Here is a 12477-nt window from a genome sequence, read left to right on the forward strand (position 1 = left end):
TATCCATTTCATGCTCATTTTATACCTGCGCCCAAAGAGATTGTGCTCACGAAATGGGAAGTCCAGGTCCATTGCTTTCGACACCACTTTAAATATCAAGTTTCTAATGGCCCCTGCTTTTTTCTCATTATTATAAGCATTTATAGTTTATTACTTACCGAGGTATATTTGAAAGATTAAATGACATTGTTTAAGAAAAAGGACCAATCTTTTGATCAGACTTTATCTAAGAAATTATTCCAACACAATCGTTTATAAGGAATCAGTAGCTTTGAGTTTTGAGTTTACACATTCATACACCATAGTGTAGAAAAGATAATTTTCCTTGTTGCAGTTGTTCTAGATTTTAATTAGTGTTAGGAGGGATCCAGAATAATGATTGACCTTAATGATCCATTTTTCTACCTCAGCTATCACTAGGGACTTTTCTGAACATGGGAGATTTAGGAAAATGTACCTGATTTCATACCAGTAAGGATCCAGGACTTGGCTCAAGGGCTCTGAGTTCCTGGTGGGAGATAGGTCTTTGTGCCCTGCTCTCTTCTTAACCTGCATGGTTCCACCTGAGTGTGTGCTGCCTGGCCCAGAGAGCCCTGCCAGTCAAACTGTGCATCCCTGAATACATTTTTTCCAAATAATTCTGTGAATTTAGTAATTTTCAGGTGGCTTTGAATGTGGGTTGGAAGGAGGAAGTAATTGGCAAGCTCTGTACTTTTCATCCACCGGACCTCACCCTCAGTCCTTGCTGCTTTCCTCTCAGCTCTCCTAGCTGCCCATATATCCTCCTTACCCTGAGAGCTGGCTCAAATGTTCCTGCCCCATTTAGACCCAGAGCCTTTTACCCAGAGTCTGGCTTATCAAAGTCTCTCCTCAACAACAGGAGTAAGACCCCTCCTTAAAGCAATTTCTTTCTGCTTAAACACATATGTATTTTTCTTACTGCATTATTTTTTAAAAGGGATTTAAAATATAAATCATATTACATGATATCTGACTTGAATCCACAAAGATTTCTATGAAACTTCTGAAAGCCAACTCAAAAAAAGTTTTAATCCAATCTTCCAGAAAGACCATTCCTTACAAATGCTTTAAATGATGATGAAACAGAATAAAGTTTTTGCTTACTATGTGCCTGTGGCAGAACATACCCCTCCCCCATGGAAACACCTTGCAGGGAGCTTCCATCTCTGCACAGATGGCAGCTGAGCAGGTGTGCTGGCTTGGAAGGCTCCTCATTTCCATGATGGTGTTTTCCTTCTCAGCTCTCACTCATGAAGTACTTTGGGCTTCTCTACAGGCAGCACTCATCAAGCTAGAAAGTAGATTGCCATGACTTCTTCATGGGGTGAATTCATAATGACATTCATGGGCTCAGAGAAGAAATCAGAAAGAGACTGACTACTTTAGATCCTGTTGCCTCTCCAGGGGACTGCCCTGTGAGAACAGTAGTTTGGTGACTGCTGTTCACATCTAATAGGAAAGGACTTGAGGTAGCTAACAGGATACATTTCCCATTCCTACATCCTCTCCTTCTCTGGTATTTGTGTCATTCAGATCCCAGAAATGGCATTGCCTTTGATGATCAGGCCTTTGACTTATTTACTTTAAGAAATTGTGCTGTTTTGTAGCATATCCATTGTAGGGCCCGTATTCTCTTACTAAGCTTCTTGTGGGGGTTGTGCATGGATTCCTAAAGAATAATGAGGCCAGGTGAGCTCCTTTTGTTTATTCTCAGATGGCTTAAGGGGTTTCCTACAAAAGTGAACCAGACTAATTTTTAGAGTATTATGATCTCACTTTTATGTAAAAGGAATGGTACAAATGCATGAGGCTTTGTTTTGCTATTGTTAATAGAACATCACATGGTATGTTTCAACAGTAAGGAAACTAGGAATTCCTCCATATTCCAAGCAAATTTTGTCTGCTGTTAGTCAGGACGGATATCATAGTGTCAGGATTTCAACTTCATGGATAATCATTACAATTATATGCCAACTTTCTCTTTAAAAGTGAAAGGAAGAAAAATAAAAGTAAGAAATGCCTGTTTGACAAGATGGGGAAATACAGAAAATCACCCATGTAATATTGTCAGCTTTAAAAAGTATCTTTTATCTATCTTGATTCTAGGGTATTTCCAAAATGAAGGAAAATGTTCTAAGATCATATACACACACAAAATATAAGAGGCCAAATGAGGGGTTGAGTCTTATAGCTGCTGCCTCATCACCCTGAAAACACAGTTGTCCATGTGCTAGTGTGGTAGATGAAAATGGAATCATGCTAGAGATAAGGCTGCTTCATTTCCTGTCCAGCTGACTTGACTGTTGCTCCATGATTTCAAATGATCCCTTTGGATTACTTAAAAAAAAAAAAAAAAAAAAAGAAGAAGAAGAAGGAAAAGCAACAACATACATTTTGCTGCTCTGTTAAGAAAAAAAAAATATTGTTCCCATTATACCAAACCCTCTAACACGGAGTTAAATCCATACATTACTTTATCACACATGAACTGGACACCCACAGAGGTGCAGCATCAGTAGCAGAAAAGCCTCTGGGTCTCATCCTGCAGGAGCTCAGCCACAGCAGTTGGTGACTCCGAGGAGGCTACACTTGCCGGGATGCACAGGCAACTGCGTCCTGACTCCAAAGCAGAGGCCTCCCTTCCAGACTGGGGCCTTGCCCAACTGAACCCTAAACAAATGAATTGGATGGATGAGGAAAGGAGGTCTGGTATGGGTGGCATGAAGAATGATCTTAGATGAGAAATCAGAGAGGAAGGCAGCAATCAGGTCCTGAGGGGCCTGTGAAAGAAACTGAGGAATTTGACTTTTGATTCAAAGGTTTTCAGTCTTGAAGTTGTCATGACCTCCTGAGTTTGGAGATGGTCTTTTGACCTTTCCTGGTGACAATGATTAAAACCCAAACTTAATTCTGTATCTATGGCTGGTGAAATCATTTAAGAAAGTGGCACTCCTGTCTGCAAAGAAGAACCTTCATGAAGAGATGTATGTCAACATGGCTCAAGTTTTTTTTTTTTTTAATTGTGCAGCCTTGCACGTTCATCCATATGATCATGTCTGTGAACTCAAGCTTATTGAGGTTCTTTTCAAAATGATTTCTTCCCCAGGAGGAATGCTGGTGCCAGCTGCCAAACACTTTTATTTTGTTTTCATTATTATTTGTTATTTGTCAGAGGCTTTTTATGTTAATACCTTGGATCTATAATCCTCCCAGTTACTCTTATTTGCATATACAATGCTTAGAAACTTTTCCAAATTAAACTTACACAAAGTTGAAATCATAAAGGCAGCACTGATGAAAAGAAGTCTTAAGGAGTGAGCCCAGTCATTCCCAGCTCTGCCAGGTAATAAGCTGAGTGACAGTGGAAAACCTTACCAAATTCTTTGGGTTTTGGAATCTTACATTTTACAAAAAGAGGAACTGACATCTGCTGTGAGAAGCCCACAGGTTGTTGCAAAGTGTAAAATGAACTTACTGATGAAATCACAGATGGTAATATACAGAGTGCATGAGCATGATCCATCAGATGAGATCTGCTGCAGGCTAGAGCTTCCAGTTCAGCTCACTGGCATTGGAATTGAGCCTCCCTCTGCTACCTTTGAGTTGTGTGAACTGAGTAAATTCTCTGACCTCTATGAGATTCCATTTCATGTCTGAAAATAGAGATGGAGATAGTGACATCAAAATCCTGGGGGATTACAAGGGATAACCTGGGTTAGTGCCTTACTGTGAGCAGATGCTGGACAGAGCTCTTGTTGGCAGCTGTCTCTCCTGGGTCCTTCATCTATAGCAGAGAAGTCCTCTTGGAGGACTGACATAACCATGGGGAAGTAGCTAATACAGATAGATACCAGCTACAGAGGCTCATATAAATGTTTGCTTCCTACCTAACCTTAAGCCACCTTTTCTTAGTGCTACTCCTTCCTTCTCGACCACATCCACCCCAGAAACAAACAACTGTAATTCAGTAATTGAGGATAGATCACTGAAATTTGGTATATTGCAGAGGCAACAGCCTACGAGTAGATGTGGTATGGTAAGGCAGGAAGCTGGGGAGTCACACCAATGTGATCTGAAGTATCAGACTTCCATATTCCCGGGGAGACACTGTGACATACATACTCAATGGGAGCTTATGTGAAACCTCAGGAGTCCTGTTACTTCTGTGCTCTATTCTCACTTGTGATGGATGGGGAAAACCATTTTTTTTAAATTTATTTTTATTGTAAACAAATGGGATACATGTTGTTTCTGTTTGTACATGGAATAACTGCATACCATTTGCATAATCATACATTTACATAGAGTAATGATGTTTGATTCATTCTGTTATTTTGTCCTTCCCCCCACCCCTCCCACCCCTCTTTTCCCTCTATACAGTCCCTCCTTCCTCCTGTCTTGCCCCCCTCCCACCCCCCATTATGTATCATCATCTGCTTATCAGCAAGATTATTCGTCCTTTGGTTTTTTGAGATTGGCTTGTCTTACTTAGCATGATATTCTCCAATTTCATCCATTTGCCTGCAAATGTCATAATTTTATTATTCTTTATAGCTGAGTAATATTCCATTGTATATATATACCACAGTTTCTTTCTTTTTTTCTTTTTTTCTTTCTTTCTTTCTTTTTTTTTTTTTTTTTTTTTTTTTTTTTTTTGCAAGTACTGGGGATTTTAACCCAGGGCCTTGTGCTTGCAAAGCAAGCACTCAACCAACTGAGCTATATCCCCAGCCCCCCCCAATTTCTTTATCCATTCATCAATTGAAGGACATCTAGGTTGGTTCCACAACCTGGCTATTGTGAATTGAGCAGCTACGAACATTGATGTGGCTGCATCTCTGTAGTATGCTGATTTTAAGTCCTTTGGGTGTAGGCCAAGGAGTGGGATAGCTGGGTCAAATGGTGGTTCCATTCCAAGTTTTCTAAGGAATCTCCACACTGCTTTCCAGAGTGGCTGCACTAATTTGCAACCCTGCCATCAATGTATGAGTGTACCTTTGTCCCCACATCCTCGCCAACACCTATTGTTGCTTGTATTCTTGATAATTGCCAATCTAATTGTGGTGAGATGGAATCTTAGAGTAGTTTTGATTTGCATTTCTCTTATTACTAGAGATGTTCAACATTTTTTCATATATCTGTTGATTGCTTGTACATCTTCTCCTGTGAAGTGTCTGTTCATTTCCTTAGCCCATTTGTTGACTGGATTATTTGTATTCTTCGTGTAGAGTTTTTTGAGTTCTTTATATATTCTGGAAATTAGTGCTCTATCTGAAGTATGAGTGGCAAAGATTTTCTCCCACACTGTAGGTTCTCTTTTCATATTGCTGATAGTTTCCTTTGCTGAGAGAAAGCTTTTTAGTTTGAATCTATCCCAGTTATTGATTCTTGCTTTTACTTCTGTGCTATGGGAGTCCTGTTAAGGAAGTCTGATCCTAAGCTGACAAGTTGAAGATTTGGACCTACTTTTTCTTCTATAGGGAAAACCATTTATAAAGATATTTTGCACTCCCATATTTATAGATCAGCACATATCAAGTTGTGTGGGTGTATAGATTCCTTATGGGGAAGATGATGGGAATAAGTGGATATATGATAGATACCTAATAAGAATATTATGCACTTTAAAAAGCGTATTAAGTCCAGGATTAGCTTTTATACCAAGAAGTTTTGAGTTTGATTTTTAGAAATAATATAATATAAAGTTCCTCAATAAATGATTTTAAAATCAGAAATTATAAGATTGTTGTTGAATATGGCACATCAACATGTCCCTTTTCTTCTTTTACAAACCATGTATGTTTTTCTTCTTTTATGATAACAGTTATATGTATTCCTTATTTTGGAATTCAGAAGAGGGTAAATAAATCACCAGCAGTCACACTGACATTCCTCTCGTCTAGATAGTATCCTAGAATTTCATTTGAGTCTGACTTTTTATGTATACATTTATATATGCTGACATGATACTGAATCAGTAATTTTCTGTTTTTGTACTTTATACTTAATATAACATGGTAGGCATTTTTATCATCACCACAAATTCTTTGTAGAGATATTTTTAATGGTTGAGGCTGACAGAAACATATTTATCAGTAATCTTTGACTTCTAATTTTTGGGGAAGTATGTTAGTAAGTGGAGTTTTAAGTCCAGAATGTAAAGCTTCACAGACTCCTGATATAACTAGACAATTGATTTTTCAGAAATGTCATTTCAGCTCCATTATCAGCTTCTCTCACTGTGCTCTTGAAATATCTGGCTTTTAAAATACATGTGTATGTGTCTGATATTATGTTTGAGTTTCTCAGGCTTCTATTTCAGCCTTTATTACATATAGTACAGGTAATGTTTGTGATACTAAAATTTTATATCATAAAAATTTGTAGATTGTTTCTCTTAAGCACCTTCATCTGCTGTTAATGCTATTTATTTGTCTTTATCTAAGCACTGATTATGCAACTAATGTGAACACATTGAAACATTAGATCAATGAGTGAATGCATCAAATGACTCATTGTCTACTCTGAGACCTTCTACTCTCTGGAAATGTGCAGAAATCAAATAAATCCTTCAGGGAATTTAGATCATTGACATGAATATGTAGGTTGTAGGCAGAAAGCAAAGTTGATATAAATTAGATACTTGCATCATAAATTAATTTAATAATCTACAAAGATTACCTTAATGGTTGAATATGACATGGTTTTATGATTGATGTCCAGAAGTTCTATCAACTGTTCAGGAGAGATCCTGGGAAATTTGGCAACCTATTTCAGAAATATTTTCTTTTGAGAACTTTCTAATTTTTGTGTAATTCAGATTCTCTTTAGTAAAACTGGGAGTGTTTTAGTTCAAACAAAACAGTTTTGAAGGAATTTTTAAAATTACTATGCATATATGATTATAGAGAATTTGTTAGACAATTATTGGAATTTAGTATTAATTTTTCAAAATACATTTAAAAAATAGACCCACAGGAGGGCCACAACTACTATTACTTTCTCTCTCTCTCTCTCTCTCTCTCTCTCTCTCTCTCTCTCTCTCTCTCTCTCTCTCTCTCTTTCATTCTAGAAATTGAACCCAGGACCTTTCACATACTAGGCAGGTGTTCTACCACTGAGCTACATCCCCAGCCACTGCATTCTATTAATGGTGAAAAAAAAACCTGAGTGTCCCCTCACACTTTTGAAATCCATGTAGAGCTTCCAATTGATGTTCTATCATTTCATCTGCTTTCATAGAAATCTCCCAAATGAATTGTGTGTTCTTCACACCAAATAGAGTATGCTTCCATTTTGGCAATATCTTGCACAGAACCTAAATTTTACAAGTTATATGCATTTACATATTTGTGCGGTGCCAAATGTCCTTCCAAGTGGTTCACAAGGATTAATTCATTCTTTTCTCTAACAACCTTATCAGGTAACTACTATTATTAGCTTCATTTTCTATCTGAGGTAACTGAGCTTAGAAAGTTTCCCTGGCTTTCCAGGGTCACATATTTTGTATGTGGTGGAGCTGAATTTAAACCCTGGCTCTCCTGTGATCCAGCATCCACAGTGCAGATTCTACGTTATGTCCAGTGATCAAGAGACTAAGAATCACAACATCAGAAACGTATTTCAATTCACAAGCACTCCACCCAGGAGTCACTGTGCCCAGACGCATTGTAGTGCTCCCCAAGGAGGACTTGCAAAGCCCCAGTTACTCAGCACTTCATCTTGGGAGCCCCTGTAACTATTTGAGCTCAACCCCTTCCTTACATGAAGCCCTGAAATGTAAACCCACTGTGGAGGTTCTGGTGAAGATGAACAGGATGATCTGTGTTAGTTAGCAGCACAGCCTCGGACACTACTGAGAAGAGGAATGGCCACTGAGCATATATCTGACCCAGTTTATTGGTCTCTAAACATTCCTGGAGATAACTGAATAGATGTGTTGGTAGAGGCATCTCTATAGACTTTCATGTATATTTATCAATGTCCTCAAAAACCTCTCAGCCATTTGTACATTAGAAACCATAATTCAAAAGGTTGGGGAGGGCTGGGGATAAAGCTCAGTTGGTAGAGTGCTTGCCTCACATGCACAAGGCCCTGGGTTCAATCCCCAGCACCAAAAAAGAAAAAAAGAAAAAAAAAAAAAAAAAGGTTGGGAGACTGTTGGAGCCATACACAAACTTCAGGGGATGATGTTGGACAACCTTGAATCAAGGCAGAAAATAGGGAAATAGAACCTGGGTGAGGAGCTCCAAGGGTGCCCTAAAAGGTTGTCCATGTCACTTACAGAAACATACATTGTCTGAGGACTTTTGATTTCACTACATAGAATTTAGAAATGATAAAACCATAAATGCATGTGGTCAACCTCACTTAGGGAAACTTTATGTAATTGCAATACATCTTTCCCCAACAATTCTTTGTAAGTAAATTGTCATTATAAGATTTTGGGCATGTCCTTTTTCATTCATTCATTCACTAAATTAATTTATATCAGTGCTTGGTTTTGTGCTAGGTAGTATGTCCTGGTACTGTATCTGATACTTGAAATTAATGTATCAGTGAACAAAACAGAGGAAAATTCAGTCATAATGGTTCTTTCAAGTATTTGTTGTTTATTGAAGGAATCTTTATCCTGAGGCTGCAATGTGCTCAGCACCATGCTAGGAACCTGAGATGAGGCAGTAAAATAACACACACAGATTTTGAAAGCAAGTCCCCTACATTCTTAGAGGCCACTATTTGAGAACACTCCAGGTGTGAGTATAACCTTGTATTGTTTCTCAGACACCAGTGGCAATACCATTCTTAGCTCTGTAATGTTAGAATCAGTACCTGGGTTGAAATTCTATTGGGAGAATTCTTTTACATAACAGAAAAAAAGTGCCTGGATAAATTACTTATGCATTCCCTTTCATCTTCTCTCAGCCACATTTTAATCATTACAGACCTTGAAGCAATAAGGCCAGCATTAATGCTTCTCAGGGCTAGTTCCCAGCCCAGCCTTTGACATCCTCTAACTCAGCGCTTGGCTTTCATGATTTGCATTTTCACCTTCCCTCGTTATTGACGAGGGGTTGATTCCAGGACTTACTGATTTTTTTAAAAGTTAAATCAGTGTCTATCAATATAAATGGTTGACATCAAATGTGTAATTGGCTTACAATTAATTTATCCACATTATATTTTTTGAGAATCTAAAATCTATCAAAGATTCAGAAGAGTTACTTTCTTTTTCTAACTCTGCATGAAAATGGACTTTGAATTTCCCCATCCTAGGTCAATGTAGAATATATATGTATGTTAATAACCATATTTTAATTTTATTTAACTCTCAGGTTTGGTGATGGTTATACTGTCAAAGTTTGGCTCTGTGAGGAAGCAAATCAGCCGAGTACGATTTCTTACTGCTTAAAGCTCCATTTTCCAGGAATCCAGTTTCAGGTAGTACATTGCATTGTCTTTGTTTTTAATCTGAAAACACCTTCTAAGAGCACTTGTATTTTTTCTGTTTTTATTCTACACTGTCAAAATAGACTTATGGTTGTCTTGGCCTCATGTGAATATTGGCCATGCTTTACTACTAAAAGTATCATGGATGGCGTATACTACCTGCCACTTTGAGGAGTAACAAACCTGCTTTTGGTCACTTGTTGGACTTCACAGAGAAGATTGAGATTACATCTTCACCCCTCTTACCAGTGGGCATAACTCTATTGCATAGTTCATTTTGTTCAGGTTTGAAAGTAGCAAAAATTAATTTTTTCCTTATATTTGTTGTAGATTTATAGAGTTGGTAGTCTCAGTATTATTTCATAAGAACCCTGTGGTTGAGATCATAATCCTCTTTTAACTTCATATAATCAAGTGTGGTCCCAACAGCATCTTCAACACCTGGGATCTATTTAGGCATGCAGAATCTCAGGTTCCAACCTACTGAATCTGAATCCGTACTTTAATAAGGTGACCAGATGATTTTTATGTGCATTAAATTTTTAGAAATAATGCCTGCAATTCTTTTGGATAACTGTGATCCTAACTTATCACTTCTAACAGGTCCATAAGATATGAATATTACCTACTTGTTCCAACAACAACCATTTGGTGGAAGGAAGAAGCATACTGTTCAAGCCATTACCATTCATGCCAGAGTACCACTCTGAACAGCCCTATTATATAGGTGTCATTGCTTCCCTGGCATACATGAAAATGGGATCAGAGAGGTTAAATATCATGCCAAGAGTTTCTCAGCTAGTGGAGAAGGCATCTGATAGCTAATAAGCCCATGTCCTGAAGTGAAGTTCAGTGCACTTCCAGATACTTCTATTATGCCACATTTATTTCCTACTTCTGGAATATCTGTAGGCAACTTCTGATTCTGTAAAGAGGTCCTTTCTGTGCTTGTGGCAAGGTGGGGTCAAAGTAAGGGCAGAACAGCAATTCAACCCAACTGAATGACATTTATCAAATATGCCTCCTGGTAAATTGTCATCAATAAGCATTCATTAGAGGCTCACAAAGTGAATCTACACTTCTCATTTATACTGATGTGTGTGAATTGATAAAAAAAAATTCTGAATGCTGTTGGGGATTAAATGTAGTATGATCAATTTTGTTTAATGATTGCCAGTCATATGACACTATCTATTTTTTGGATCCTAGGGACAGCGCCTAAATTTATTAGAATATCATGTGCCAAAAAGATGGGGATGCTTGGCTGATTTGTTCAGAGTTCTAGAGGATAATAAGACCTTCTTGAACATCAAGCATTATTCTATCAATCAGACCACTCTGGACCAGGTATAGTACCTTGTACAATTCAGCAGGTTGCATTTTGATATGTTCTTCAGGCATAGCACATCCAGGAAATTTAAAAATTTGTCAAATTACTTCTCCAGCTCAACATTTCCTTTTTAATATATACCTTTTTTTTTTTTTTTTTAATGTTTATGTGGTACTAAGGACTGAACCCAATGCTCACACATGCTAGGGGAGCACTCTATCACTAATGCCTCACACATGCTGGGGGAGCACTCTATCACTGAGTCACAACTCCAACTCCTCAACATTTTTTTTAATTAACCTCATTCACTTTTACACCATTCTCATAAAGATGGTGAATTTAGAAGCTTCGTTTGCTATGTGCCCTCCATTGGAGGTGCACATTCAATAGGGCTTCAATTTGTTCATAATGACATTGGACATTCAGTAAGTCAAATCATGAACTATTAACCTTCCCTTCTCCACTTTACCCAGTCTCCAAAAGATTAATTGGACTCTACTATAACGGAACGATAGCTAACAAAAGAGAAACAAAAAGTGCTTGGCTTACTAAGAGTGCTAGAAATGTAAAATTATATTGCAGCTTTTTTCTGAAACCATGCTTAAGGTATTGAGAATTTCTAGTAGTTTATTAATTATCCAGAAATATTTATCATTCCCAGAGTCGAATCCTTAATGGATTTGTATGTTTATGGTGATGAAGGAGGGGATGGCATGGCTATATGATTTGGAGATTTGGGGGCTGTTTGGGCAGTGTTCTGAGGCAATACCTCCCCTTCTAATAGTTGAAACCCAAAGATAGACTGTACTTACAAATTAGCAACTATTTTCACTATTTCTTTCAGGTATTTATTAATTTTGCTACTGAACAGCATCAAACTCCACACTCTACTTTTGATCTATCCACTGATTGTCACCACCCATATCATCTGTCTATTTAACCAAAAAGGAATAATCTCTTGGCATAACTAATATTCAAGGATCAAACACAGGTGCACAGCTGAGAGCTGAAAGACATGCTCCAGGCAGTCAAGTTATATTTTCTCCTTCACTGTCTATTTGGAAACTCTCTGTTTATTAATAATCAGCAAAATGAAAGGTCATTTTTTCCCATAGACTTTTGGGGTTCCTCCAGTACATTTACTCTGTTTTCCACATCTGGTGGGTGCCAGCTTCTTTATGGCAAAGGCAGGATTGAATTAATGCAGTCCAAGCTGAGAAATTCTAGAGCTGAAAGCTGTCACTGCCAAATGTCTCATTTTTGTTTTAAGGAAACTGAGCCTGTCCCCACAAGCACCATTTAAAAACAAACAAACAAACAAAAAAACTTCCTAACTTATTGGTATAGGAAATAGTATCAAAGACTGTCTTTTATTTGATATGGTTACATATTTTTAAAATCAAAACTCAATAATTTAAATGCAATTTTATCATGTTTATTATATACCGTACAGTTTTAAGAAATTATTCATTATTTTCACATAAAATATACTTTAGAAATAGGAATTGCAGAATATTTTTGATGAGCCCATACTCAAAATTAAAGAAATAAAACTAGTTGCTCTTTGTCATTTATAATAGTTTTACCAGAATTTCTCAGATTTTAATTATATTGGGATATAGCAAGAAATAGAATGTGAATTTGTTTTCTTAATTTGGAAGAATTATTACTTTGTT

At 37.4% G+C, this 12477-nt stretch overlaps 1 protein-coding gene across 1 annotated transcript in view; it reads left to right on the plus strand.

Annotated features, from left to right (window-relative positions):
• ABCA13 (ATP binding cassette subfamily A member 13) overlaps positions 1-11758 on the plus strand; it is a gene marked incomplete at its 5' end in the record, with an annotated part of 484952 nt that extends 473194 nt beyond the window's left edge. The window contains 3 exon segments of the mRNA XM_079150399.1: positions 9357-9462; positions 10681-10818; positions 11646-11758. Coding sequence (XP_079006525.1) covers positions 9357-9462; positions 10681-10818; positions 11646-11741 — 340 coding nt within the window. The 3' untranslated portion in view covers positions 11742-11758.
• Between the last annotated feature and the right edge of the window lie 719 nt (positions 11759-12477).

This window comes from Sciurus vulgaris (assembly GCF_902686455.1).
Source record: "Sciurus vulgaris genome assembly, chromosome: 8".
NCBI lineage: Eukaryota > Metazoa > Chordata > Mammalia > Rodentia > Sciuridae > Sciurus > Sciurus vulgaris.